Source organism: Alternaria dauci, chromosome 5, assembly GCF_042100115.1.
Source record: "Alternaria dauci strain A2016 chromosome 5, whole genome shotgun sequence".
Classification (NCBI taxonomy): Eukaryota; Fungi; Ascomycota; class Dothideomycetes; order Pleosporales; family Pleosporaceae; genus Alternaria; species Alternaria dauci.
In genome coordinates, this window is record NC_091276.1 from 2,343,584 (window position 1) to 2,370,718 (window position 27,135).

The following is a 27,135-nucleotide window of genomic DNA, read 5'->3' on the forward strand; positions in this document are numbered from 1 at the left end:
AATGGTGGGGATAGCATAACTGCCGAGGCTTGTGCCTTGGCCAATTACACATCACGCGTATCAAGAATTTTAAGCTAACTAGGGCCTTCTTGGAAAAGCTTAAATCCTTCCAATCCTTGCCGTAGAGCCTCTCGTACAATCCGGCCCACATCAAGCCTCAACCGTCATGATAGCGTTGCAACATGGCGAAGGATTTTACTCCTCGGCCGCTGGTCTCGAGGCGAGCGAGGCCGAACTATGGCCGCCGGCGCGTCCTACTCTTTGGTCGAATACGAGTCAATTCCCGCAAGCTCGGACTCCATACCGGTCAGCATCTCATGCCGTTTGTGGAGGTTGGTTGCGGTGTATGTATGGGGTCGGTGGTAAAACGAGGCATCCGGCGCTCTGCAGCAGCTGCTGCACTGTATCTCCGGTGGTTATCCCCAAGGTGGAGACATTTAGTGCTCAATACCGCACTGACTGGAGTGTCTCCATGATAATGCCCACGCTACAGGATATTGTGGAGAGGGGACTGGAGTACAAGTAGTGAGCTGCTGTCCTGACCGTGTTCTTCTGTAGTCCCTCTTCTCCCCTTCTTCTGTCTCATTTCCCTCCGTCAATCTTCACCATGGGACTCAGCGGCAAGACTCTCCAGACGGCGCAGCTGTTGCTCGTCGTTCTGCCGGCCTTTGTGCTGTTCGGATACAATCAGTCTGGTGTTGGTGGTCTTTTGTCACTCCGTGACTGGAACGACCACTTCCCGGAGATTAACACTATCGATACTACCGGTGCAGAGAAGAGCAACAATTCGACAAAACAAGGTGCTGTCGTCGCTACCTTCACCCTTGGTGCTCTCTTTGGCGCTCTGTCTTGCTCATGGATTGGCGACGTTCTCGGTCGGCGAAAGGTCATCTTCGGTGCCGCCGCCCTGACTTTGGTCGGTGAGATCCTACAGTGCACCAGTTTCCAGCTCGCGCAATTCGTCGTCGGTCGCTTCATCCTAGGATGGGGAGTCGGTGCTCTTAGTGCTACCGTTCCCGTTTGGCAGTCCGAGTGCTCATCGTCTGCCAACCGCGGTAAGCACGTTGTGCTTGACGGCTGCTTCATCTCTCTCGGCTACCTGCTCGAAGCGTGGATCAATCTCGGTTTCTTCGAACAAGACAACCTGCCTCTCCAATGGCGCCTTCCTCTCGCCATTCCCACCGTCATTTCCATCGTTCCCATGCTCGCCGTTTTCAGCATTCCTGAATCGCCTCGCTGGCTGGTCGCCAAGGGGCGTGTTGAGGAGGCTCGTGTCAGTCTGTCGAGCTTCAAGGGCTTGGAGTTGCACGACCCCGAGATCACCACTGAGATTAGTGGTATCGAACTCGCGCTCGAAGATACTGGTCGCAGCGCAGCGAAGATGAGCGACATCTTTACCATGGGCAAAGATAAGCTCTTCTACCGCTTTTCTCTCTGTATCTTCCTACAATTCTTGCAACAGATGTGCGGTAGCAACCTCATCTCCACCTACTCGACTGTAAGTTCCACTCCCTATCGACTACCAAGTCACGTCCTAATAACGTGCCATAGATCATTTTCCAACAAGGTCTCGGCCTTGACTCGGAAGTCTCCCGCATCTTGTCCGGTGGCGCCCTCACCTGGAAGTTCCTCTCCTGCTTCGTCGCCTTCTTTACCATCGACCGTTTCGGTCGGCGCAAGCTCTTCATGTTCAGCGGAGCGGGTATGGCATCTTGCATGCTGGCTCTAGCCGTCGCATCCAGCTTCCCCAAGTCGAACAAAGCTGCACAGATCGCTAGCGCTCTCTTCGTGTTTCTGTTCAACTTCTTCATTCCAATTGGTTTCCTCGGAGCGAATTTCTTGTACTGCACTGAAGTTGCACCAACAAGGCTTCGTGTACCTATGGCGGGTATCTCCACTGCTGTAAGCTTTATCCCCCGATTCTTAGCTATGAAAGGATAGCGGCTAACGTGTAAACAGAACCACTGGCTCTGGAACTTCGTCGTCAACATGGCAACCCCCGTCGCCATCGAAACCATCGGCTGGAAATACTACCTCGTCTTCCTTATCATCTCAGCTATCATCCTGCCCGTCGTTTGGTTCGCTTACCCCGAGACTATGGGCCGCAGCCTCGAGGAGCTGGAGATGATGTTCACAGAAGGCAAAAACGTTCGCGAAATCGTCAAGATGTCAAGGAAGCCTTTCACCAGCGGGCTCATGACGGACCACGTCCTCGAGAAGGTCGCCAAGGACGAGGAGGAGTATGCACGATGAGCGCTTAGGGGAGGAAATGATTTTGTCAGCACAAAGAGCGAAAGTGTCTAGATCATCGCGAATAAAGGCGATGCTATGAATATATGAAATGAACTACGAGTGACCTACAGCTTCAATGTATGAAGGAACATGTTTTGCTGTGTAATGGATGTGTTGAGCATGTATTATCGAAAATTCGCGCAGTTCGTGAATACAATACTACTCCTATCATCATAGCAGAAAGCATCAATGGGTGGTGTTACATTCTTTTCCCTGTATCATACTTCTATCTGCGATATGTTTTATTCTCGTGCCTCCTTTTGCGTCTCTTGTTTTTGTACGTTTTCTCTGACGATGGCAATGCACAAAACAAAGTGATTGCAATTTCATCATCACGAGACGATCAAGAACACACGAAGAACAAGATCGGCCGCAGAATTAGCCGTTTCCGCGATAATCCCGAACCCGATCATCCGTCTTGAAGCTAATTTCGGCCCCATCTGTCTGTGTGGCGAAGCAGGATGCCTGAAGTCGATGGCACGAAGCTTCTTCAAGCGCTAGAGCACCGTAGTCAATTCGCTCTATTCATCCGCATATGACGTCACATGATCTGCACAGAAAAGGCTTGCAGCGCTAGTCCGCACTCCGCCACCCCGCCCTCCCATTGCCTCCGAGGTACTGCCATAGGCTGAGCGCTACAACAATTTACCTGTTTGCCAACGGCTCTGAATGTCGCGCTTATCTGCCCAGCTCTATTGAGTGGTGCGAGGTTTTGGTTGCTCATCTTCACGCTCGATCTGCTGAACGCTAGCCACACCCGAGGGCTATGCGTGCAAGACCTCGTATCCGGTGTCTAAGCCATGTGATGCGGGTTAGTTGGACGCCCTGAAGGAGATCGTGGGTATGAGTTGCTTTCGCGATGGCGTAAAGTCGAATATATAAGCATACTTTGCGCTGTGGCTTCGGACCATTGTTACAGCTTAAGGGACACGTCAAGGTTATCAACTCCTTTACGGGCCTCATTCTCGAATCCTTCATCATCGAAATCATTTAGAGATAGAATCTCTAAGCCAGACAACATGAGCGCTACGCCGAACAATACAAAAGAGCTACCCCCAAGCTACCATAATGAAGAAACAGGTGGCCCTCCATCCTATACATCTGTCGCCCGTGCCTTGACGACCCTCTCGGAAGGCGACCCAGACGAAACTATTCCCGTCCCCATGGTTTCTCGCACAGTCGCCAACTCAATCCACAACTACAACCCATTCTCGCGCAAACAAGGCGAGATAAAACAATCCATAATCGTCCGTCAAATGAAACGTTCACAGTACCTGGCCCACTATGCTAAGGATACGGAGGGAAACTTTGTGGGTACGGGAATTCCGGCACCGGATCTAGGGTTAGTGTTTGTGCCGGGGAAGAGTAGTAGTGAAGAGTTGCTCAAGCAGGCTAATGAGGTGGCGCTGGGGGTGCAGAGGAGGAGGGGAAAAGGGATTGGGAAGTTCGGAATGCCACAAGATGATAGTAGTAGTGCAATGATGGGAGCTGCGACCAGTTCGGCGATAGGGTTGTGAGAGACGAGAGTAGGATTTGCGAGAAACAATTATATTACTGGCTCGTCATACGCTGTTTTATGAGCAAAGTCATAGTTCTACCCGTATCCGACAAGTAGACATTGTTGCGGACTGAATTCGCAGTCATTAGGCAAAGCCAATCAGCTTACGCGCAAACATCTTCCAACGCTTCACCATTTCTGATAGTGAGTATTCGATTCCTAGGTCGATTCCAGACTTCAGTTACAGCCTGCAAGCTTCCTCCTCGTTCCACATCTAATAATAGCCCTTGTCGTCCCATGGACTCCTTCTTTTCGCCCACTCCTCGATCGGCGTCAAGTTCACACCCAACTCTTCTACCAAAGAGCTCATATCAACATTGAACGGCTCATCTTCCGCCTCATTGTAATACGTATACGCCTTGAACATCTGACTGACAATCGTATCCGTCTCAAGACCCCGCCCCTGCATGGTCTTACCAATCTTGTCGCAAAAGTCTGCCACAGTCTGGTTCTCATAACTTAGCTGCTTGCCCCAGGCTTTCGATAACTTCTCAGTCAGCTGGGACAAAACCACGGTCTCAGGACCTCCGATAGGGATATCGCGGCCTGCGAGCTCGGGGTGATGCATCGCTGCCATCATGATTTGGGCGACATCATGGTGACATATCCACGACACGCGAAGATCAGGTTTGTGGCAGTAGACAACGGTATCGCGGTCGCGGATGGGAGGTAGAGCCCAGCCTTCGAGCAGATTGTCGAGATAGACTACTGGCTCGATACTGATTGTGGGCACCGATTCGCGTAACAACCTTCTCATTTCTCTCCGGTCGTCTTGGGCTACAATGCCTTGTGACTCTTTGGGTACCGGCATACTGGTGTTGAAAACCACCAATGGGACTTTGGCATTCTTCGCGGCTTCCCCAATGTATTTGGCTGCGGCAATGATGGGCTCTGATTGGTTGAATGATGTAGATGGTAGGTTAAGTAACACCCTGTCGGCGCCCTGGAGCACTTTTGCAATGGCATTCCGATCCGTAAAGTCTGCAGCAAAGGTTTTCACGGGTTTCTCGTCCATCAGGACGGGTTTGGGATTGCGGCTAACGGCGACAACTGAGTACCCTGCTCGGGCCAGGGCATGGACCTGATGTTGGCCTTGGACCCCGGACGCACCGAAAACAATTACGCGCATTTTGACGAAATTTCGTTGCAAGATTTCGATTGGAAGATTCTGAGTAGTTATCGAAGTTGGTGTATCCGTGAGTGAGACCCTGCAGCATCAGGGTCGTTGAGCTACCATGTCTGCTTGTGAAAGCGGAGTTGCAAGGGTCCCGAGGTCGGATAGTCGTTGGCGAGCCGGGAGGCAGCGAGGGAAACCGGGAAACATTACCCGCATCGGTCGCTTAATTGTCTGGGTGGCATGACGCCTGTTGAACCATGAGTGTGTAGAATTGCTTTTTGGGTCTCCTGAAGGATGCCTGATTTGTATGGCAATGGTCATTGGGTTATACTTTGGGGATACGCCTGTTGAACCATATCCGCGTTTGCAACTCTGTCGGACATTATTTTGATTGTTCCCGTATCGGAGGTTCGCTTCGTGGTTCCATCGGACGTCGGAGTCGGAGTTGAAGTCGGTCCCGGAGTGCGAAGAGAGTGGTTTTACGCTCATTAACAGCCATAGCTCTCTCACTCAGGAACTAGGGAACCAATGTGATATTTGCCTTCTTACTTGTGAATTGGTTCGATATGCTGATGCGGAAGTTAGAGTATCTCCACCTTTGGAGAAAGCATGGTGGCATCCACATACGCTTTCGCCCTTATCAGGCCTTAAGTTAGATCTACCTAGGCTATATACGATTGCGATTTATCGGTAGCGTTGCCACAAGGACCCAAAGCGATACCACCGTCGGCATGGGCCATTCCAGAAGTGCTAGCCCGGATAGCACTCTACAATTGCTAACGAGGGTATGCTACAAAACAAAAACGACTCCTATCCTTGGTGTATGGAAGTCGCCTTGATGGATCGGTGCGAAAAGGGGTTAGTTAGCAAATTAGGAAGACTGCTTTCGCACTCGATGGAAGCATCAGATCAGACCTCGGATGAAACAGTCATGAGTAAGGTGTGGGGTAATGACAAGGGTGTTTTGACACAGGGCCTCTATGTCGCGCAATGTAAAGGATAGCCCATAAAAGCAATGTGATCTCCGGAAACCAGTAACGCCGTGCAAAGGTTGTAGGCGCGCAAAGGGGACCAAAGCTCAATTCGAAATCCCGTGACGGCAATCATGCGACGTGTTAATGGCGCAGGTCTAGCGCCTACCAGAAAGGAAGTGTCGATAATTAGTTTGGTTACTTTCTTTGTTCAAAGTTAAACGGGGGGCAGGCGGACCAAGGTCCAGATAGGCACCAGCGATGCATCTAAACAGCAAGGGTCCTTTTGTCGGCTGTTCGTGCGCCCTGCTCCCAACAAGGCCTTCTGGATTTGGCTAGACTTCGAGAAGTCAATGCCTGCGTCTTCACTGCTCCAATGTGTCGTTGATGACAGCGAATATCCAGTCGTGAAGCTGTAATCTGTGTCGAACCTAATGTTTCCGGTCTTGCAAGTCTGGTACTGTCGTAATTCTAGGGTCGACAGCTGCATAATGGTCGTTTGCTATTATACTTGCTCCGCGCATCGTTGGCATCTGAAGATGTGTTGCAGTGGCGATACCTCGTCTGCAGCTGGAAACCTCAGAATCGGCTTCATGCATTGTCATTTGATCGGCCAACGCCACGAGAGGTCCCTTTCTTTCTTTGATATGTTGGGCTTGCTGGGGGCAGTAAAATCATGTGTTCTGATTGGGCCGGGGACACATCTCCGAACATCTGCTTATTGAGCCCTCTATGTCACTAATTGAGCTTTGTTCGCCAACAAGACTGCTCTGCACACTATGGTCATGACAAAATCACAGAGCCGACGTAGACAATCTACAGCCGCGCGATTTACCGCTTTGTTTTTGGTTGTTGGCAGGGAAATGCTGTTGGTGAGGACCTCTTTTGCTCTCATGAGATTAATGATCCCTCTAACACACCTTCCCTGTTCGGCCGGGACTGGCGCTTGGGTTATGCGTATGGTCAAATTTCAACAGCCTATCGGAAGTCTCGTAGAAGGCGGAACACTTGACCGAGATGATTCACCAAGCAAAATGACGTCGGGTGGACATGCAGTGTACAACACCAAACCGAGTAAACGTACGACGAGCTTCTACGAGAGCTAGCCTTCCGACATGACACACACGTACATCCGCGGAGGAATGTTTCTAAAGCAGCATCTGCGTCCTTCTTGTCTCGATTGGGTTTGTGCAAAAGCAACGACCTCGCGAGCTCATCGAATTGGAAATTGGGAATGTTGTCGTCTGAGTAGTGCTTGTGTTGGGTTGAAGGATGCAGGACCTTTTCTTCTCTTGCTTGTTTCTCACGACTGTGCATCCACGGGTAATTCCAGGAGTAGCTGGTGGGGTCCCAGGGTAAATTGGCGACTCGCATTAGCGGCGGCACGTGGTTCAACGTAGAACGTCTCCCGAGACGACTAGGGCAGACCACTCAACCGTACCTGACGCGATTGCTGCTACTCCTGAACTGGTCGAGGACCTCTGAACAGGCATGCCAACATGATGCCGCTGGTTAGCCTTCCCCGCCGCCATACCAGCGTGCGCGTTCCTACCGCCGCCCCTCGCTGCGACTGCCCAACTGGCGGACGACTCTTCTTTGGGCAACCCCAGCGACGTTATGAGTGCCAGCGTCGCGGAGCGCGCATTCCTTTGTAGCGCCCTGCAATGCCACTTTGGTTCTATTGGTGGCGGTAAACGCCGCCGCATAGCCATCTCCATCGGCATGTCGCGTCGATCCTGTGCGGGCATGTCTCCCGCACCGTCATAGGCTTTTTCTCGACACTCTGCGGCACACCGTAGACTTGCGCACCCAGTACCGGTCCCACGCGTTCGAATCAGCACACCGGTCGAGACTGCCCCGCTCGGCATCATATCTTTGGGCTTGGTCATGTCGTCTACGGTCGTCGATACCGCCAACCATGGATAAGCAGCTAATTACTTCCTGACCACAACCCATCTGTTGTCCACACATCATCTCGGAATCACCTCAAGCAGTTTCAACGATTCCGATCACCCTTAGACACGTAGGGGTTCTTCAATACACCATATTATCTCCAAACAAGTTTATTGTACCATTCGGCGTTGATTTCTTCTTCCGCATTCGACATCCGATGTTGATTCTGCGAAAGTGGTAGCGAATCACCCTGGAACACAAGACCTCACGGAAAAAAATCGTTATCATGAGCTTGGTATTCATGCCTCCTAATCAACATTTCCCCCATATACCAACCGGGCATACTCCCATCATGGCTGGGCAGCCAGGATACCCTGTGTATCCTCCACACCAAGCACAGCCAGCGCAGACGCCAGAGTCCGCTGGTCACAACCACTACGGCCTCACATCGCATCTCAATGCACCGGCTCTACGACACGAGGGACACATGGGATATCAGTATGTGGGAGACTTTGCGCCGCCCATCCACCAGCCGTCCAGCTTGCACGCTTTCGGCTCGAGCGCAGACGTCAACGCTAACTTAACATCGACTTCGAGCGCATATCCGATCACAGACCACGACTCAACTTTCACGCCTTCTAACCGGTCTACGAGATCGCACATTACACCAACTATCTCTCCTTCGCAAACCCAGTTCGATGCCAGCGATGCGCCCCAGTTCTACGAAGAGCCTACTACCAACAAAGGACGGCACGATAGTCTATACCCAAAGGAAGAAGCTGCTTCCCCGACCACGACTCCGCCATCTGGACGACGGAGACCCAGATTGCAGTACGCCGAGCCAGGCTCAGCGCGAGCTATATATCTCGAAAAGAATCGGAATGCTGCTAGCAAGTGCCGGACCAAACAAAAACGGGAGCAGGAACAGCTGGTTGACAGATCTCGGACAGTCGAGCGCAGAAACCGTATTCTAAAAGCGGAACTGGAACTGCTAGAGACAGAACGACGGCAGTGGATGGACCTTGCCAATGCGCATATGAACTGTCCAGATCAGCGGATAGCCATCTACCTGCAGAACCAAGCAGACAAGCTGGGTTCAAGACAACCACCAGGCCCCTCACGGCAGAACTGAGAGGACTGCCTTGAAGTTTTGTCATTCTTTCCTCAATCGGCGCCGAGGAGTTTTTTGAGCCCCGAAGACGATGATTCCCCTTCGGCGCGAAGGCGGAGAGACGTCGGAGCTCCACCATGCAGATCCAAATTTCGTGCAGCATGATTCGCATGATAACTGTCGGGATCTCGCATGACCTACGTAATACCTACATGGATTAAAGGTTTTACCAACTTCCACGTACTGCAAGAATACCCACACCGCCGAACTCAGGCCCTGGTTGCCTGATTAGTCAAAGAGTTGAGAATATTTTCCGACGTAGGATGGGTGGAATGGGACCCGCCAATCACGACAATAACTTCTGATACTGGCGTTTAAAGCCTGGGCAATAGCAAGAGCATGCTCGCACTTTGTTCTTGGCAACGATTAGACTACAGACACAACGGAGAAGCGGGCCCTAGGACTCATCATCACAAGGATCGCGATCAGCAGGTAGAAGAGCTTTCAACCATTTCTTTCTCATGCCTCCAAGGTCTGCTGTTGTTGCGTCTTCACATAATTTGACGATATATCCTCGCCATAGTGATGCTGGACATTCCTCCCTTGTCAGAGCCAAGATCCTGTGATCACCACGTAAACAACGACTGTTTTCGATACGCTGTCGTCTGCCGAGACAGGCTCTCTGGTTCAATGGCGGTATTATGATGAGGTAATTGTTGTCTGGTAACCACGATATTTATACAGCTCATTGGCCCGCGCATAGTCACCACGTCTCCTTCGAAACAAATCGTTTCCTGCCCAGTGTTCTCCCTGCCTATTCGTGGTTGTTCGAAGGCCCATCTTCGCGATAAAAGAACCGTGAAATCGGAGACACTTTCTCAGCCTCGGGAAGGACTCCATTCACCAGTGCGTACATTATTCTTTGCCTCCCGGAATCCTACCGTGTGTTCTTCATCCGCGCTCGTCGATCCATGGTGGGAATGTTGGAGCTCGATAGGTGACCTGCTTCGTAGCCTCTTCTGGTACGCTTCTGTAATTTGACTTGGATGGAACCAGTTGAACGCCAGCATTACAACCAACATGAGTGCAGCATCAAAGACATAGAGATACACCTCATGGCTTAGTAGATATCCTGCGTTGCCTCCGATGTATTCAACGACGCGAAAGACACTTCGAATCATAATGAGAGCGCTTGCGAAGTATAAGGTGAAGAGATGACGTTTCCATGGTAGCTCAGACAGACTGGCCCGGGGCACAGTGGATGAGGTATGTATGGCTGGGCTAGATCGCCGGGATTTGAACAACGACAACGGAGTGTAGCGCTTCTTCAGAGGAAGATCTCTGACGAGGCGGTAGTGGAAAACTCCCGATACGACGATGAAGAGGCCGAAGAAGATCAATTGGACGAACAGCCCACCAATGATGATCTGCTCACCGGTATGCATAGCTTCTAGTGTACCCGATGCTTGGATACCGCCGCCTATATCAGACATTAGCGTGCAGACCGATGACAGCAACGCATTGGGAGCTTACCTGCGCCTTGCATCATGAAGCTGAACACATCTCCTGCAACGAACAGCTTAGTAAGCCATCTCTTTCGCACCAAAGAATACCGCTCGCCATCCACCAGCAGGATAATTCGGCCTAGTATGATGTAGATGGATGCTGCGAACAGTGCCGGGGCAAGTAAAATGAGCAACGACTGCATGATGAACGGTCCGAGTGCCCAAACATCATCATGCGAGAGGCAGCGTCCGATGAAGCCAATGACCTCAACTGTATCATTTTGTCAGTGACGCCGTCATAAACGTGGGTCATTCTCAGCCTTACATAGACCTCCAACCACGAGTGGTGTAAAGTACCATGTCTTCTTCTTAATGAGCTGGAAAACATGGGCAAAAGTGGTGAGACCAAATAGAACCACGAATATAACCGCTGCGACTCTTGAGGGAATGTACCGGTATAGAACGTATGCGGTTGGGTCGTCGAGCGCTGGTCGGTCTACGTTGTCGGACATGTTCGGCTGTGGTAAGAGAAAATTTGGCAAACAATGCGTCTTTGAATCAGCACTCCTGCATTTCAGGATCCACAGTCGAGACATCTTAAAGAACAAACCCAAGGCGCAATCCTTCGCCTAAGTCAAGGCTCCATTGTAGTTGTTGTACGAAATACGCTTTGCGAGATACGCTGCCAAGACCTTTTGCCGTATTGGGAGACTTGGTGGGTCCCGTATTGGCCGTATGGAATTTGCCGTACTAGCCGCAGGACTTGGAACTTAAATGGTGCAGCACCCGTTTCGTCGATACATTTTCCAGTCGCTTCGCCTTTCTTTGAGTCTGCCTTGGGTATTGCAGCGCAAAGTCACTGCTAGCACGATAAACGATTATCAGCAGCGCATGGGGGTCTGCTATCCTCATACAAACACACCTGCGCAAGCCGGACAACTGTTAATACGATACTACGAGCGCGGTGTTCATGGTACCAAGATTTATAACGAGTTCGGTCCTCAAGAGGTTGCTGGGGTGGACGTTGCACTCCAGGCTTGGGTATGAATGATCCGTTGTGGCCAGTCAAGCCATTTCAGAAGATCCGGTGTGGCTGCCAGTAATTGTTCGGACGCAACGAGAAGCCATTGAGGCCATTTCACTACCCACCATACTGGACGACATTGAGCCAGCAGTGCAGCGAAGTGGGTCGTAATAATGCACGTCACCGGATTATGGCCTGCGAGGAGATTCAAGAACCGATTGCTTAGCCTGGCAGGCCAGAGAAAGAGCAGGGAGTATTCGTCACGGTCGGGTGATACATGCCGAAAGCGCAGCCAGGTTACGTTGAGTTCGTCGATAGCGGTGGCACAGGCTTCTTTGTCCTGGCTGTCTAGTAGAAGCTCTGTAAGCTCTTTGAGCCGGAGGATCTCTTGGGGGTTCTCTTCCCTTGCAAGCGTGTCCAATGCATCCAACGCTTCCGGGGGCACCATGTCCGTCATGTGAGCGAACACTGAGCTATCTTTGATCCGGTCCCAGTGTGGAATTACTACAATCTTGATGCCTTGTAGCAGCATGAAGCAGTGGTGCAGTGCGCGAATGGGGTCATCGGGGCGTTCAAGCTGTGCTGACCCGAAGTTGTAGGTTAGGATGACGGTGGATAGCATAAACATGGGTATCGCCAGCTCAACATTTGGGGTCTCTAAATTCTTCCGATAGGTGTCCAAGGCATGGCTGATATGTGAGTCTGCCTGGAGCAAGAGGCCTTGTCTTTCGCTGGGGGCAAGCAAGGATGCTTTATGGACTGCTGAAAGAGCCAGGAAGCCGCGAAGGAGGAAAGGATATTCAAAGCCCAACTCGATGAATTCGTTCTGCGAACCACGTTATAATCAGCTTGGTAATCCTCACACAAGTTGCAAAGAGTGCGGTATCTCACCTGCCAAACGACACTCCGGATCGCCGGGTTCGGGTGCAACGACTTGGCGCACGACTTTGTCCAGTGATGCAGCAAACGCAGATCAGCGAGTGGCAGTTCGGAAGTATTCGGCACGGCTTCAGGGCTTTCGGCACCATGTGTATCAATGAAAGGCGAAGTAACGCCTGGGCTGTTTTGTGGAGACGTTGAGTAGCTGTCTGGCATGGATGGAAAATGGCAATGAATGTCCAAGCGAACACAATTTCCACAGCGGGGGCGCGCTTCATTACACTATGAGACATGGTAAGTACAGAGGCACATATTGCGACATGGAAGCCTCGCAGCCTTTTGCTCCTTATCGCGCTCGGGATCCGAACTTGAGAGGCCATTTCCTGGGGTAGAAGCAGCATGTCAAACAGATTGCTGTGATTGGCTATAGAACGCGGCGGAAGGATCGAGTGTTGACACGTACTTTGGTATGTCTCTGTTTGCATTGGAAGCATCCTTTTCGCGACTTGGTGTGAGTCTTGCGTTTGGCGACGCGCTGTTCCGTCATGGCGGCGATGATGAGTTGGGTTGGGCTGCGTGAGTGCAATAGAAAGGTACGATGGTTTGCGGCTGGGTTGCGGCTGGGTTGCGGCTCAAGACGGTCGGTCATGTGAGCCACTAGCCGAGCCATCCGCACGGGATGCGCTTCCCCGCGGGCCTCTCGGCTCCTTGCATTCTTCTTACCTCTCTGTGAGGACGCCCGACTTCCCTCGAGCGATTCTCCAAGCAGATGCAGCATGCGACAGAAACAGAGCTTTGTAAGAAGAGCATGACATATGCTTATTTGCTTTGCTTGACAAGTCCGATAACGCCAAGTTCGTCCGTGGATATGGAGAAATTGGCTTTTGCAATAGTTGTAAGATTTTCTCTCATAAAGGAAACTATAATATCATTGCATGGTAAAATGGCCGCAGAACCATGGTACCACAATGAGTCAATCGCGTTGGGTGTGTAAAATCATCCTTGGCAGCTCCATTCTCCTCCCCTACAATCATACCAACAGGCAAGTCAACTACTTTAGTACTTTCTTCATCATGCTCGACGGGCACAACCCGTACCGCTGTATTGGAAAAGGCTTTTGCGGCAGTGTTTGGATTGCCGAGGAAGACAGCACATGCGTCGTCAAGCGCGAGGACGGAGGCCCCGGACGATCGATCACGAACGACTACAAGATGCATCTCAAGATCAGTCACAGCATCAGTCGACATATGGCTTCTATGCCTCTCGCAATACCTCAGTGTACTGGGTTGCTGAAGTCGACGGGGACGACATTGAGTTTGTTCTTGCGCCTCCCAGATCCACATCATGGCCGACCTTGCAGTCAGAGTATCTTGGCGAACATGTCATGTGGGTTCTGGACTTTGATCGTGTGAAGCACATGTCCATGGATGCAGCTGGGTTGGAGCAAGCGCGTGCTGCATTCTTCAGGAACGATGCTTACTACCCCCGGCCAGGTGGCACTGAGGCAGCTGACGATGAGCTTTGGGAGACTTTCAAGGCGAGGTTCCTGAAGACGAGTTTGGAGAAGTTAGGGAACGGGAGTCCTCGTCGGGATCTTGCGCATACGCTGATGGGGATGATTGAGCAGGAAGGATATAACAGGCGGGCGAGGAGAGAGGAACTCGAGAAGCGTGATGCGATTGCCGAACAGAGCTAGTTGCCACTACAAGATATTGCCACTGCATTGCCACTGAGGGACGCATGTCAGCGTCTGGAGTTTTTCAACATTTTTCTTCGGCTGTGATGCGTGGGACGAGCATGTGGTAAAAGTTGGTGTTGTGGTGGGGAATGGCGAGGGTCTTTCTGGGCAGGAACCCGAAGCCTAGCGTACAATGCGTGCAGGGTGACGTACCCACCTTTCGGTCGCGCCTGCCCGCCTGGGTTGAGGCAGTATCCCTCGCGCCTCGACTGTCGCCATGTGCCAACACGGAATATTGCTCTCCCTACCCAACCGACGAGTGCCCGAATCATGGTGCGCATAAAAGGAAAATGACAGCGTCGACGCTCGAACTGACTGCCCGCAGGCATCGCTACTGCGCCAACTTGTAGCCGGGCCTCGCGCCAGGCACGCTGAAGCCGGCCTCGACCTGTGCTATGTGACGGACAACAGTCAGTACAGCCGCTCCCCCGACTCACACACAGCCCTTGTTTGCACCCCCTCCTGACAGCAGCCAGTAATCGCCACATCCGGCCCCAGCGGCACGTACCCCCAGCGCGCATACCGCAACCCGCTCGACTCGCTCGTCAAGTTTCTCGACGCCAAACACGGCCAGGACTGGGCGATATGGGAGTTCCGCGCCGAGGGGACGGGCTACCCAGACTCGGACGTGTACAACCGCGTCTACCACTATCCCTTCCCCGACCACCACCCGCCGCCCTTTGCCCTCATCCCAAACATCATGGCCAGCATGCGCAACTGGCTGCACGAGAAGAAGGGCCGCGTCGTCGTGGTACACTGCAAAGCCGGCAAGGGGCGGTCGGGCACTGCTAGCTGCAGCTATCTGATCAGCGAGGAGGGCTGGCCGGTGCACAAGGCTCTGGACCGCTTCACGGAGCGGCGCATGCGGCCCAACATGGGCAAGGGCGTCAGCATCCCCAGCCAGCTGCGCTGGATAGACTACGTCGACCGCTGGGCCAAGCACGGCAAGATCTACGTGGAGCGGCAGGTGGAGATTCTCGAGGTGCACTGCTGGGGCCTCAGGGACGGCGTCAAGATCCAGGTCGAGGGCTTTGTCGAGGACGGCAAGCTCATCAAGAACTTCCATACCTTTACCCGCGACGAGCGAGAGATTGTGCGGGGCGAGGTCAAGACGACGGGCATGGCACAGGCGGTGCAAGAGGTCATGTACAAGAACGGCTTCGGCCCATCCAAGACCAGCGAAGGCTCCAAGAATGCGTCCACGTCCTCGCTCGAACAGCAGAGCAACGCCGACGGCACCCCGGCCGAAGCAAGAGCGTCGCGCGAGAGCCTGCCCATGGGCACCGGCGACGTCGTCTTCCGTCCGTCCAAGCGTGTCGTCCTTCCCACAAACGATATCAACATCGACGTCGAGCGCCGTAACAAGGCCGCCTTCGATCTGACCATGGTCACCGCCGTCGCGCACGTCTGGTTCAACACATACTTTGAAGGCAATGGCCCCGAGCAGAACGGCAACGTGGACCAATCCGGCATCTTCGAGATTGCATGGGAGGCCATGGACGGCATCAAGGGCTCATCGCGCAAGGGCACACAAGCGTTCGAGCGCATAGCAGTAGTCTGGCGCGCGCTTTCCAGCGACGAAGGCAGACCTGGTGTTGTCATCACAGAGCCCAAAGAGGGTGAGCCCGTCTCACAAGCGGGCCCCGCAGACTGGAGGGGAACAAAAGGGGTGGAGCCGTCCGAAGACAAAGATCTAGGTGTTCGTACAGCCAGTCCACCCAACGCGGATTCAGACATCAGCCGAGCGAATAGCGTCCGAAGTGAGAACAAGAACAACGCCAACATCGTCACTGCTCCCGGCCGAAGAGATAGTGGAGACAGCGACACCAAGCATGTCCGACCACACGGCCCGAACGGAGAAGAAGTCTTGACAGAGCCAGACGGTTCCCAAGCAAGTACAGAGGCTAGCGGCAGTGGGTCGACAGCGCCAGCCTCGCACCCCACACCATCTGCTCGCCTAGATGACTCTAGCAATGCTGCTAGTGACTCGCAATCCATAGACCAGCCTACTGGGTCGCACAAGAGCGGGGGCCATGTCAGTGGAGTTGCGGAAAGCCTAAAGTACCACATCTCAGGAGCAGCTCACACCAGCGATCTACCCGATGGAAGGCCTGAGAGCGAAATGAAGGATGCCAAGGAGCACGGCTTGGGACACATGACTTTTGGCAAGAAGAAGTCGAGTTCGTGAGTGCTTACATCGTTGCAGCGACGGCAAAACTCGTGCATCGGCGTCGATAACTCTGTACACGGATTCGGGAAACGCGGGGCGTTATTTGGAGAACTTGCATGACAGACCAGGAAGCTTGCGGTTGGCGTCTGGTCAGCGTATCACATGTGTGCACGAAGCGTGTCTGGCGCATGTTGCATGGTGCCGTATGCATTGGTGGGGCGTTGTACAGCGCGATTCTTTCCTTGTCAGACATTGCTTTGATCCTGTACGAGTCTCCAAGATTGAGCATGGCTTTGCTTTTTCCCAGATATACCATTTGTCTTTGAGCCATTGGAGAATGCTAGATACTACCGATGAAAGCTTCCTCGTCACAGTGGCGCTCACCGTATAAGCGACTCTGTACTACATATATGTGAGGACGGGGAGTGAGGCGAGCTGTCCAGATGCTCGCTAATGCACTCGGCATGCTCCTTCCGCCATCTGGCCACTGATCACGACACACGAACCACCATCACTGCAGCTCAGCATGGGAGCACAACATCAATCGTTGAGCCTTTTGGCAAGACGTGTGTGTGTCGTGATGACAAGGTAGTACTGCGGCACTGGCAGCGCAGCGCAGGCTGATGTAGACGATAGTCGCAGCGCCACCGAAGCTACTGCAGATATAAAAGCGGTACGCAGTTGCAACGAACGTGTTTCGAGAACCTTGATCCAAGGCTTCGAGCTAGAGGTGCAGATTTGTTTTTGAGACTTGGTTGGAATCGATGATAGCGCATCCACACCCTCACCCGCATACACACCAGCGAGGCTGAAGTCTTTGTCAGACAAGGCTGAGCTACGCTTCGCTATAACATTGGCTACCTACTCACCGGTCGCGACACTACCATATTCTCAGCCGATCTATGCACTACCGCTTGTACGGGCCAATACTTTGACGAAACGCTTCTCGTACGGGAACTTCGCTCGCTAGGCAGCAGATTTAAACCACAGTGTTCACCAAGTATGTGAGGCTCCCACTCCCTAGTGATCCCGTGTTGATATGAAGATAAACGGTACAGCCGAGCACATTTGCTCCAACAATCTCAACCTTGCTGCGTCCGGCTAGGCAGAACTCGTCATTTGCTAGATCCGCAGCAAGTCACTGCGGGGTAGTCAAGGACAGTATTACAGAAGATTGTAGCCTAAACGTAGTGTTGGGTGGGAGACAAGTCTGATTAGCAAGTGCTGTGGGTCGAAGATAGAAGCAGAACGAGCCTAGGCTTCACTTGCGGCTCTGCTTGTGGATAAAAGGTGCTGAGACGCACGTCCGCCACTTTCTTCCCCTCACTGCGAAACTATTTTGCCTGTAGTTGCTTTCTTTCGTCTACATCTCACACTCAGTTCGGAGTTTCACAAGTCTATCAACGACCTTACCCCATACAATACGCAGATCGATCGCCACATAGTACAGAGCCAGCCTCGCACACTGGCGAATTTGAAGCCCATGAACAATCTGGAAACATCCAAGGAATCTCCTGATATCCCTCCTTTACCCGCCGCGGCAAATAAGGAGCTTTCCGATACCTCCTTGTCTTCACCAGTCGTTGTATCAACACCATCGGTGGCCTCTGAACCACACGACCTCTCTCTACACAAGCAAAGCATGGATTCATCACAGGGAACCATAGAGACTCAAGCAATTGACAAAGGCCAGACAAGCGAAGAGAAGCAGAGTCCTGTTCCTCCATCGGAGCTCGAGAAGCCAACAGTCGAGGTGGTCATTGCAAAGAAGAAGACCGACAAGCAGAGGAAGCACGCATCAAAGAAGTCAAAACATGAAGCTGAAGAAAGCTCTGCGTCCGACGCTAGTGATTCTGGCAGTGATAGTGAGTCTGAGGACAGCAGCGAGGATGAGCGGGCTAAGCGCAAGAGGAAGCGGAAGTTGGCTGCGAAGCGAGCAGCGGTAAAGAAGAAGAGAAAGCAGAAGGCAAAGGCGAAACCGAGGAAGAGCAAGAGTAGAAAACATGATTCCGTAAGCGAGGATGAAGCTTCGTCTGATTCATCCGATTCAGGCTCGGACTCTGAATTTGAGAATGACAACAAGAAGAGCCGACGCAAAGCCTTGAAAGCGAAGGCCAAGAAGAAGAAGAAGAAGAATAACAAGCTTGACAGCTCCAGCGACGACAGCACCTCAGATAGTTCGAGCTCTTCTAGCAGCAATTCTGACTCTGAAGATGAGAAGTCGAAGCGTAAACGAGCGAAGGCGAAGGCGAAACGGAAGGCCAAGAAGTCAAAGAAGGTCGATAGCTCTGCATCGTCAGACTCATCAATATCTGATGATGATACTCCCGTCGCACCAGCTTCTCCGCCAGAGCCCCCGCTTCCAGAAGACGATCTCGATACCCAGGTGGCCAGATTGAGTGGTATTCTCAGCAACCTACAAGCTAAGAAGGCTTCTCTCAATGCCGCTGCCGCTGCCGCTGCCGTGTCCACCACGAAACTTGAAAAGCCAGTCAAGAAGAACGTCCTTGAATTCAAGCGCGTTGATCAGGTCTTTGATATGAAAATCCATGATTGGAAACTCGTTGAGAGTAATTCCGACCAGAAGGACGAGTTTGATTGCGTGTTCACAGTGCGGAGAAGACTCAACTGGGAAGGCAAGTATCAGGAGACCCAACTGGACATCAAGTCTAAGCTTCTCCGCAATGCACTTCAAGACGTGTTCAAGGATTGCAAGAGCATCAGCCTTGTCGAAGACACACCGCAGATTGATCCTCACACGCTGTATCACTACTATGATGAGCTAAAGGCCTTTGTCAAGAAGACTCTCAAACCAAAGCTGAAGAAGGCAAAGAAGACCAAAGACCAGAAGCGCCTCAAGCAGCAGATTGCGCAATGCAAACTTCTCCTAAGCTATGTCGATGAAGACTATTCTGCAATACGCAAGGCTCTGCGGCCGATGCTCAAAGCGGGTACCATCACATATGATCTCGTATGGGCATTGTTCAAGCCAAACACTATCGCGTATACGCCAACGTACCACAACAAAGACGACCCTCGCTGCTTCAAGGTTGACACCACATACGAATACGAGAGCTGGATGACAGGAATCAAGTCTTGGTATGTAGACGGAAAGTACCTCGAGTACGACGGAAAGTCCTTTGGCCTTGGAGACCATCAGATCACGATACAAGCCTTCAAGGGGCACAAGAAGATTACTAGCCTCTCTGCTTATCCGTTGAAGTACCACAAAGACCCAGAGGTAAGAAGACTACTACGCACTGTCAAGTATCCGTACTAATGATTTTCCAGGGTATTAGAAATCAACTCATTGAGCGGGGCAAGAAGTTTGTCGCTCTCCAAGGTATGAACTTTCGCCTACAAAAGGGCATCGCATATATGAAGCACAAGAACAACATTATCCGCTTCATCATCAATGGCCGTGTCATGGTCGACCCGGCCATCTTCCGTCGCATCAATCCCAATTATCCGCTGTCGTATCTCAAGCAAGACGAGCTAGCACAGAACGAGGAGAATGGCGAAGAGGATGACGAGAGTGATGACGATTGCTGCTGTGGATCTGATGAAGGCGAAGAAAAAGAGGAGCAGGACAAGATGCGTATCGTCATGTGGAAAGACAAGAAGGGCAAGAAGCACCCCATCCGTGTGCCGCAGAGCGTAGTCGACAAGGAAAAGGGTGAGAGTCCTGACAAGTCAATCGAGACGGACAAAGAAGGCAACGAGGTCAAGCAGCAGGTCTTTACCGAAGAGGAGCTGATCATTGCTTCGCCAGGTAAGTTGTGACTGTACGAGATTTTATTCGAGGCACACACTGACTTTGTATCTTCACGTGTGCAGTCGTGCTTGGATTTGCCTTTTCCGAGAAACTTTGGCTCGAGTTTTCACTCTCTGGAATTGACGAGATCAAGTGGAACGCCGAGGCCTTTGATAGCCTCGTGCTACCTGGTCGCATCAAACAGAACCTGAAAGGGTTGGTGTCGTCCCATCGGTTCAATGCCGCGAAGACGATCGACGACGTCATCCAAGGCAAGGGAAAAGGACTCAACGTTGTACTACACGGACCGCCGGGCGTTGGCAAGACGCTCACGGGCGAATCTATTGCTGAGTACCTAAAGTGTCCGCTCTATGCCGTGTCCGCAGGCGAGCTAGGCACCAACAGTCGGTCGCTCGAGACGGATCTCAATCGCATCATGGACATTACGCACTCGTGGGGCGCTATCCTGCTTCTTGACGAAGCCGATGTCTTCCTTGAGGCCCGTCAACCCCACGATATCCACCGTAACAGCCTCGTGTCTGTCTTCTTGCGTCTGACGGAGTACTACCAAGGCATCCTATTCTTGACGACCAACCGCGTCGAGACGTTTGACGAAGCGTTTCAGAGCAGGATCCACATGGGCATCCGGTACGAGAACCTGCAAGCCAAGGCAAGGAAGAAGATCTGGCAGCATCATGTCGGTAAAGTGGAGCAGATGGGGCGGGAAGCCGAGGCGGAGAAGAAGAGCAAGAACAGGGCCGAGGACAGTGGAGAAGTGAAGATGAAGGTAGAGAAGATTGAGGAGGTGATGAAGCCGTTTACGGAAGCGGACTTTGATGAGCTGAGCAAGAGGAATATGAATGGCCGACAGGTACGTCTCGTGGTTGTACGGAAAGCATGCGAAGGCCAACTAACACACGACTGCAGATTAAGAACACGGTCAAAACGTCGCAGTCGATTGCACTGGCTGAGAAGTCGGTGTTTAGCATGGAGCATGTCAAGCGTGTGCTCGAGGTTGCCGAGGCATTCGAGGATGACATGCGTGGCGGCAAGGGCTACCGCGATGCGATGAGACAGTACACTTGATGTAGGTGTTTGAAATTGGCAGTTAAGTCGATCCCAAGGTTGACGAAAGATGTACTATTGGGCTGGATGTTGGAGCGACGGCTTTTTCTGTTCGGCTCATACGTATATGGCTATGTTCGGTCTGGCAGATACCAAGGACATTTTTTCTTCTTCTTCAAGTTTGCTATGCATCTGAGGTATTGCTCGTGACAAGTCTGCCCGATTGCTTTTGAGGTAGTTTCGGAGGGTCGACGAGCATCCATCATGACGCTGTCATGAGACGCGGTAGTTGCTGCCGGGGCGTCGGGGGATAGCACTAAACCCAACGCGGAAGACGACGACGCAATTCTTCCGTGTGGAGAGATAGGAGGCGCGAGAAGATCAACCATGGTAAGCAGAGGGGGTTCAAGTGCTGCAGTGCGCCCGCGGCCAACTCGGCGGCATTATCCTCTACCGGCGTAGCAGACGCCGAAGTTTCGAGGGTGCTCAGAGGCGATGGCGAGGCAGCACTGCACAGCCGATGCTATCGCAGGATCGATCATGGAGGTTCCAGGCCCTGGCTCGCTCGCATCCAGCGCCAAGCAGCGGCTGGCATCTTGTCGACGGCGTCCCCACGCAACCCTCGGTGTCCTTTTACGGGGCGCGTTGCTCGAGGGCGGAAATACTTCAACCTTTCCTTTTATTCCCGCCAACGTCGTGTCCACGCCGTCGCAGTGTCGTTGCTTGTCAAGCACTCGGACCACGCTCACGCGCGTCCCTGGATTCACTGCCCGCCCACAGCTGCGCGCGCCATGGATGACCAAGGCACGCAGCCCTCGACCAGTCCCGCTCCATCCAACACCAGCTCGACAGCCATCCACGGCGATGCACCGCCACCCAGGAAGAAGCAAAAGCGCAACAAACCCACGCTGAGCTGCGAGGAGTGTGTCGAGCGCAAGACCAAAGTGAGTTGCATTGCTCGGCGCGCAAAAGTGCAGCCAGTGTGTGCAAGACTAAACCGCAGGCTAGTGTGACCGCACTCGTCCCCATTGCTTGGCCTGCATCAAGCGGCAGTCGACATGCAAATACTCTGAAATCGCCAACCTAATCGCATCTTCGGCAGACAAGTGAGTTTCCATGGCGTTCTTGCATGCACATGCTTTGCTGACAGCTGTGTGTGTGTACAGGGTTGGCGCCGGTCGCAATGCGGGTCGGTCCAGGAAAACGAGCGCGAGGCCTTCGTTGCAGCTTGGCAGCGACCCGCAACCACATGGCAAGCCGCCCATTCAGGTAATCCAGAATTCTTGGTTTCTGTCCTACCATTCCCCCCCGACCTTCTGCGAACCCAATCTCACTTGCTTCTTTCTATACAATGCGTTTTTCTGACTGCTTCCCCCCAAGGTCCAGATCCAGGTGCCACCAACACCAATCAGAACACAATATCGAAGCGTGTCATTGTCGTCTACAGGATCCTCACCCTTCCTGCTGTCCAACATACCCTACTCCAATCATACGCCTGCCCCCTTTTTTGGTCTAGGATCTGAGCATCCTTTTGCCAACTACTGGACCAGTCGTGGCGGGCTTGCCGAGATTGTCGGCGTACTGCCAGCCAAAGAACAAGCAGATATCCTAGTTGACAAATACTTCGATGCTGTCGACCCAGTATACCCCATGGTTCACCGTAGGAACTTCTATGCTGACTATGAACGCTTCTGGTCCCTGTCTCAAGAAGAGAAGCACACTACCGATCCCGTGCTGGTAGCTCTGCATTTTGTTGTGTACGCCATGGGCACGCAATTCATCCAGACTACCGACAATCGCGAACGGGCGCAGATTGCAGAGTTTTACATCTCAGCTGCCCAGCAAGCTTTGCGCATATCGTCATACCTCAGTCGAGCTTCAGTCAGAACACTGCAGGCCATGGTTCTGATAGGATACTTCCTGATGAATGACAACCATGCCTCGGATGCATGGGCCTTTGGTGGTGTTCTCGTGCGGCAAGCATACGCCATGGGACTACATCGCGACCCAGATGTTATTGCACCTCGATGTTCAAGAAGTGACAAGCAGCAACGGCGCAAGTTGTGGCAAGCCATCTATTTCCAGGACACTTTCCTTACTGTGCTGCTCAAGCTTCCACCCACGAGTGTGTTTTCAGACATACAACCAGAGTCGCTCAGCGATGACCTCGATGACTACATACCGAATGCTGCTTCGAGCAACGGTGCCACAGACCCTGTAATCAACCCCATGAGCATCAGCAACATCGCTTCCAACCATGATCTTTACCCTCCGTATGAACTCTCGGATCGGAGATACATCCGCTCCATGTGGCACATGGCCAATCTCGTGTCTCGTACTGTCTGCATACCACGGTCACTGGCAACGCCCTTGACTACATCAACCAAGCACAAACTTGACCTTGTCAACGAATACTTTGCCCTTCACAAGACTTTTCCCCCAGATCTCACAGCATCGGACGACGTCACTATACGATACATGGCAGAAACAAATCCACGCGGTCTACGCCAGAACCTCTTCTTCCGGAGCAACTTCTGGCACTGCGTCATGACGATACAGGCTGACGAGAATCCTGCCGAGGGTGTGCCATGCGATGTCAAAGGTGCGCTGGACGCAGCAAGGATGGCATTGCAGTCTTTCTTCCACTTCTGGGAGTATCTCAGAATTGATGCCAGTGTGTGGTGGGTGTTCCAGCACCGAGCTTTTGAAGAAGCGGTAGGTTGTACTCGGTGTGTATGCTATCGCTCCGTCAATGACGCCCAATTTAGCTCCTCTTGGCACGCATCCTCGGTCAACAAGCACAACCCCTATCACCCACTCACAACGGCCTACCTCCCTCCGCCGATCCATTACTCAAGGACGCGAAAGAGGATGCGCGAAAGTGCCTTGATATTCTCGATCTTGTAGGTATCGCACCCGAGATGCAGAAAACCAGGACCGAAGTACTCAGAACTGCGTTTCTGGACATATTGTGGTAGTCTGGATGTATATAGGATCGAACAGCTGTGGCAACAGCGTCGGCCCATCTGATTAGCTAATGTAATCTAAATTCCTTACAAAGTGGACATCAGAGGAAGCGAGGAGGCAAATAACAGGAGTGGACACGTGAAGCGGGTTAGCTGTGGTGTGTACGTGCCGGCCACTGGCTGGTGATGAGGCACGGTGAGCCATCGCTAAGTTCGCAGCATATGGTTCTATCCAATATCTGTGTAGAGATGAGTTGCGTACGATGTTAAACTATTTCATTCAGGGGTATCTAATGTGTACTGTGTAATAGGGCCGACACCTAGAAGCGTTCGTGCACCTTGGTCGCCTTTCCCGTTGACTTGGTGTCAATCGTGCAATCGCTGGCCGCACCGGGACTGCCTCTTCTTTCCAAGTCCGCTATATGTTTACGGCTCTTCTCTGTTGTTTGCTGTTGTCCACGTTCATCCAGAACTGTGGATGTGACATAACCAGGCAATCCTTGCTGTTGCTGCCATGATTCGGATGGTAGGCTTCTACCGCCCAGGAAAATCTCCTCGTCAGAGCTAGCACTCTCTCTTCTGGCTCTTGAGGTTGTGATCGTGATGGATTTCTTGATCGACGGTTTGAGGTTGCTGAGCTGTTGTCCCGATTGCAGCGGTTGTGAACCCTGCGAAGGCTTGCTCCACGGTAAAGCCGAGGCAGAGCGGGTAATCTCCAGGGCCTGCTTCATAAGCGGCCTGAGAGTGGCAATAGATCCGGCTGTTATGCCCAATCCTACTTCCACGGTACTCCAAATCGCAAAGTCGGTGGTTCGATAAAGGAAGTCACCCTTGTATCCCTCCAGTGTGGTCGTGTAAGGAAGGCGGATAATCGTTGCTGTCGAGCCGCTGTTCATCAAAGTCAGACACGCTAGCACGCAAGGACCTCGTTACTTACATTGCGGCAAGAGCAATAACTCCAGCGACTACGACTTTCATGCGCTTCTTCATGTGCAAATCCTTGACAATGAGAACGGGAAGCATCGCGAATACCCAGTCGGCAAAGGCGTTGAGTCCAGACACGACAAAGGTAAAATTCATCACCAGGGTCGCCGACAGGCAGGTTCCAGTGTGATTGGGGTTTAGGTCCCACCAAAAGGAGATGGGTTTACACTGGAAGATGACAACCGATGTGTACGCAACGCCCACAATTGCAGAGACGACCATGATAAACCGGATGATCCAGATGTGTATCGGAGCGACGGTGATGCGTAGCAGGAAAAACCCAACAGCAATCTTGAGCATGCATGTCGACAGTGTGTAGAATATTTCGCAAAAGTACCAGAAGTGAAGGGCCGTTTGCGCGCGTTCATCGGAAAGCTTTTCGCGGCGTACGCCTGTGCCATGGACTGCACCGCCGATTTGGGATACCAAATATCCTGTGAAGAAGCAGAGGGTGACGACCATACAGCAGTCGTCAATGCCGAATCCTTTGACCATAAAAATCCTACAGCTTCGGTCAGTATCGCGGTCAGAAACGTGAATCCGAGGTGGATCGTACCTGACATAGCACCGAAGTCCAACAGTGACCCATGCTAGGATCATGAATGTGATGGCTATCGCCAGCACCGAACCACTTCGGTCCTCCATTCTCGGCGGTATGTCGGAGCGAATCGACAAAATAAGCTTATGTAGGCGAGGAGAGGAGTTTATGAGTTTGGAAAACCACGATTCGAATACGAAACCGCAGCATATTGTATTTTGACATCTGCGGCTTCCCTTCGTCGACGATCTTGCCTCACAGACGTCTCAACACTTTCTCCGAGCCGTGTCTCTCCTTGCACTGTGAGCGCTAGAATGCTGTTAGCAACAACACCGAGGCTCCTTTGGGTATCCTTGCGACGGTAGTCGACACAGGTTACTGTTCGAGCCAGGTTCTTTGTGGGGCAGAGCGATATGGCCAGGCACTGGAAGATCGGCAACGTGCTTCGCTAAGCGTATGCCATGCGATCAAGGGGATTATCAGGTGGTGCCTGGACCTAACATGAAGCCACTGTGTTGCCAAAATAAACCACAGAGCCTGTAGTGCTCAGCTAGACCCTCAGTATAGAAAGCCTCTCGCTACTTTTGTCAACATGGTGGTTGCAACTATGAGGCGTGCAGCGGGCGCTTGGGTCGGGAGCTTTTAGCGAGTCAAATTGGGTTCGGAATCATGCAAGCGTGAACGCCGCCTCGTCAACGACGACGCTTACTATGTATGGTGAGGAACGAGCTCCGGCGATGCCTACCTAACCCGAAGGAGCGAAAGGAGAGAGGACGATCATACCCCATGTCAAGCTGCTTTTGGATATGGAAGGGCAAAGGCCTCGCAGGATGTACATGCAAATTCAAGTGCCGTGTTTTAGCGGGTCTCTAGGGTTCAGGAACCGTTCCGTGGTCAGACTGCTTTGCTTGGCCATGACATCCAGAGGAGCAAAAGATTCTGCGCACTTGCGCGTTTGTAGTTGTGCTATCCTCCGGAAAGTGCTACTACATGCGCACCGTCAGAACCAGAGATGGAGACAAACTCTAGCAGTCAATGGCAGCTTCCCCGTGCCGTGCCGAACCTCCGCCTCCGCGCTACACAAAGTGCTTCCAGTTCCCCGGTGGTGGCCGTATGCTCAGAGGTGGCTTTCGACTACAGTGCAATATCAAATTCCTCCAGACTGTAGCAGTCTATTATGCGCGCCTAACGATGCACAAGCGCTCTTTGGCTGCGTAGCCACAAGCAGTAAGATTTTACAAAAAACAAACAAATAACACAAGAAAAAGTCATGCTGACCTTGCATTGGCGCTTCGATCTGCGACATAGCCGATGGACGACTCGCAAATTTTCGGTATAGTGCGCCATCTTGTCTCCTGCGAATGTCACAAGCGAATCGATTTCCAGCCTTCCTGGTCCATGTTCAGCAATAGCCCAAGGCTGGATGCGTTCACAACTCTAACACTAACCGGGATGTTACCGAAGTGAGACCATTTGTAGGGACACATAGCAAACCGACTCTTGGGGTGCTCGAAGGCGACTGTCGCCAGAAGCAATCATTATGACTTTGCTTTCTTTCTAATATATAGTC

General features: G+C 52.3%; 8 protein-coding genes across 8 annotated transcripts; 5 read left to right on the forward strand and 3 right to left on the reverse strand.

The window, feature by feature from the left end:
• Positions 1-607: 607 nt before the first annotated feature.
• ACET3X_006234 (uncharacterized protein) lies at positions 608-2,253 on the forward strand (the record flags this gene model as incomplete). Its single annotated transcript, XM_069452423.1, has 3 exons — positions 608-1,498; positions 1,552-1,902; positions 1,960-2,253. 3 exons carry the CDS (start codon positions 608-610, stop codon positions 2,251-2,253), a joined length of 1,536 nt encoding a protein of 511 aa, XP_069306594.1.
• Positions 2,254-2,943: 690 nt separating this feature from the next.
• On the reverse strand, positions 2,944-5,994 carry ACET3X_006235 (uncharacterized protein). Its single transcript, XM_069452424.1, has one exon. The coding sequence runs from the start codon at positions 4,977-4,979 to the stop codon at positions 4,065-4,067; it is 915 nt and encodes a 304-aa protein (XP_069306595.1). The 5' UTR covers positions 4,980-5,994; the 3' UTR covers positions 2,944-4,064.
• A 2,189-nt stretch (positions 5,995-8,183) lies between these two features.
• ACET3X_006236 (uncharacterized protein) lies at positions 8,184-8,963 on the forward strand (the record flags this gene model as incomplete). Its single annotated transcript, XM_069452426.1, has 1 exon — positions 8,184-8,963. The coding sequence occupies one exon, from the start codon at positions 8,184-8,186 to the stop codon at positions 8,961-8,963; it is 780 nt and encodes a 259-aa protein (XP_069306596.1).
• Positions 8,964-9,820: 857 nt separating this feature from the next.
• Positions 9,821-12,897, reverse strand: ACET3X_006237 (uncharacterized protein; the record flags this gene model as incomplete). Its single annotated transcript, XM_069452427.1, has 6 exons — positions 9,821-10,422; positions 10,476-10,718; positions 10,773-10,965; positions 11,773-12,297; positions 12,363-12,632; positions 12,814-12,897. The coding sequence occupies 6 exons, from the start codon at positions 12,895-12,897 to the stop codon at positions 9,821-9,823; spliced, it is 1,917 nt and encodes a 638-aa protein (XP_069306597.1).
• Positions 12,898-14,358: 1,461 nt separating this feature from the next.
• Positions 14,359-16,276, forward strand: ACET3X_006238 (uncharacterized protein; the record flags this gene model as incomplete). The annotated part of the gene is made up of 3 exons (XM_069452428.1): positions 14,359-14,361; positions 14,414-14,498; positions 14,565-16,276. The coding sequence occupies 3 exons, from the start codon at positions 14,359-14,361 to the stop codon at positions 16,274-16,276; spliced, it is 1,800 nt and encodes a 599-aa protein (XP_069306598.1).
• A 1,624-nt stretch (positions 16,277-17,900) lies between these two features.
• Positions 17,901-21,098, forward strand: ACET3X_006239 (uncharacterized protein; the record flags this gene model as incomplete). Its single annotated transcript, XM_069452429.1, has 4 exons — positions 17,901-19,499; positions 19,550-20,030; positions 20,096-20,883; positions 20,940-21,098. 4 exons carry the CDS (start codon positions 17,901-17,903, stop codon positions 21,096-21,098), a joined length of 3,027 nt encoding a protein of 1,008 aa, XP_069306599.1.
• A 770-nt stretch (positions 21,099-21,868) lies between these two features.
• ACET3X_006240 (uncharacterized protein) lies at positions 21,869-24,055 on the forward strand (the record flags this gene model as incomplete). Its single annotated transcript, XM_069452430.1, has 5 exons — positions 21,869-22,021; positions 22,086-22,183; positions 22,244-22,346; positions 22,458-23,792; positions 23,846-24,055. 5 exons carry the CDS (start codon positions 21,869-21,871, stop codon positions 24,053-24,055), a joined length of 1,899 nt encoding a protein of 632 aa, XP_069306600.1.
• A 308-nt stretch (positions 24,056-24,363) lies between these two features.
• ACET3X_006241 (uncharacterized protein) lies at positions 24,364-25,672 on the reverse strand (the record flags this gene model as incomplete). The annotated part of the gene is made up of 3 exons (XM_069452431.1): positions 24,364-24,931; positions 24,981-25,529; positions 25,584-25,672. 3 exons carry the CDS (start codon positions 25,670-25,672, stop codon positions 24,364-24,366), a joined length of 1,206 nt encoding a protein of 401 aa, XP_069306601.1.
• Positions 25,673-27,135: the final 1,463 nt, after the last annotated feature.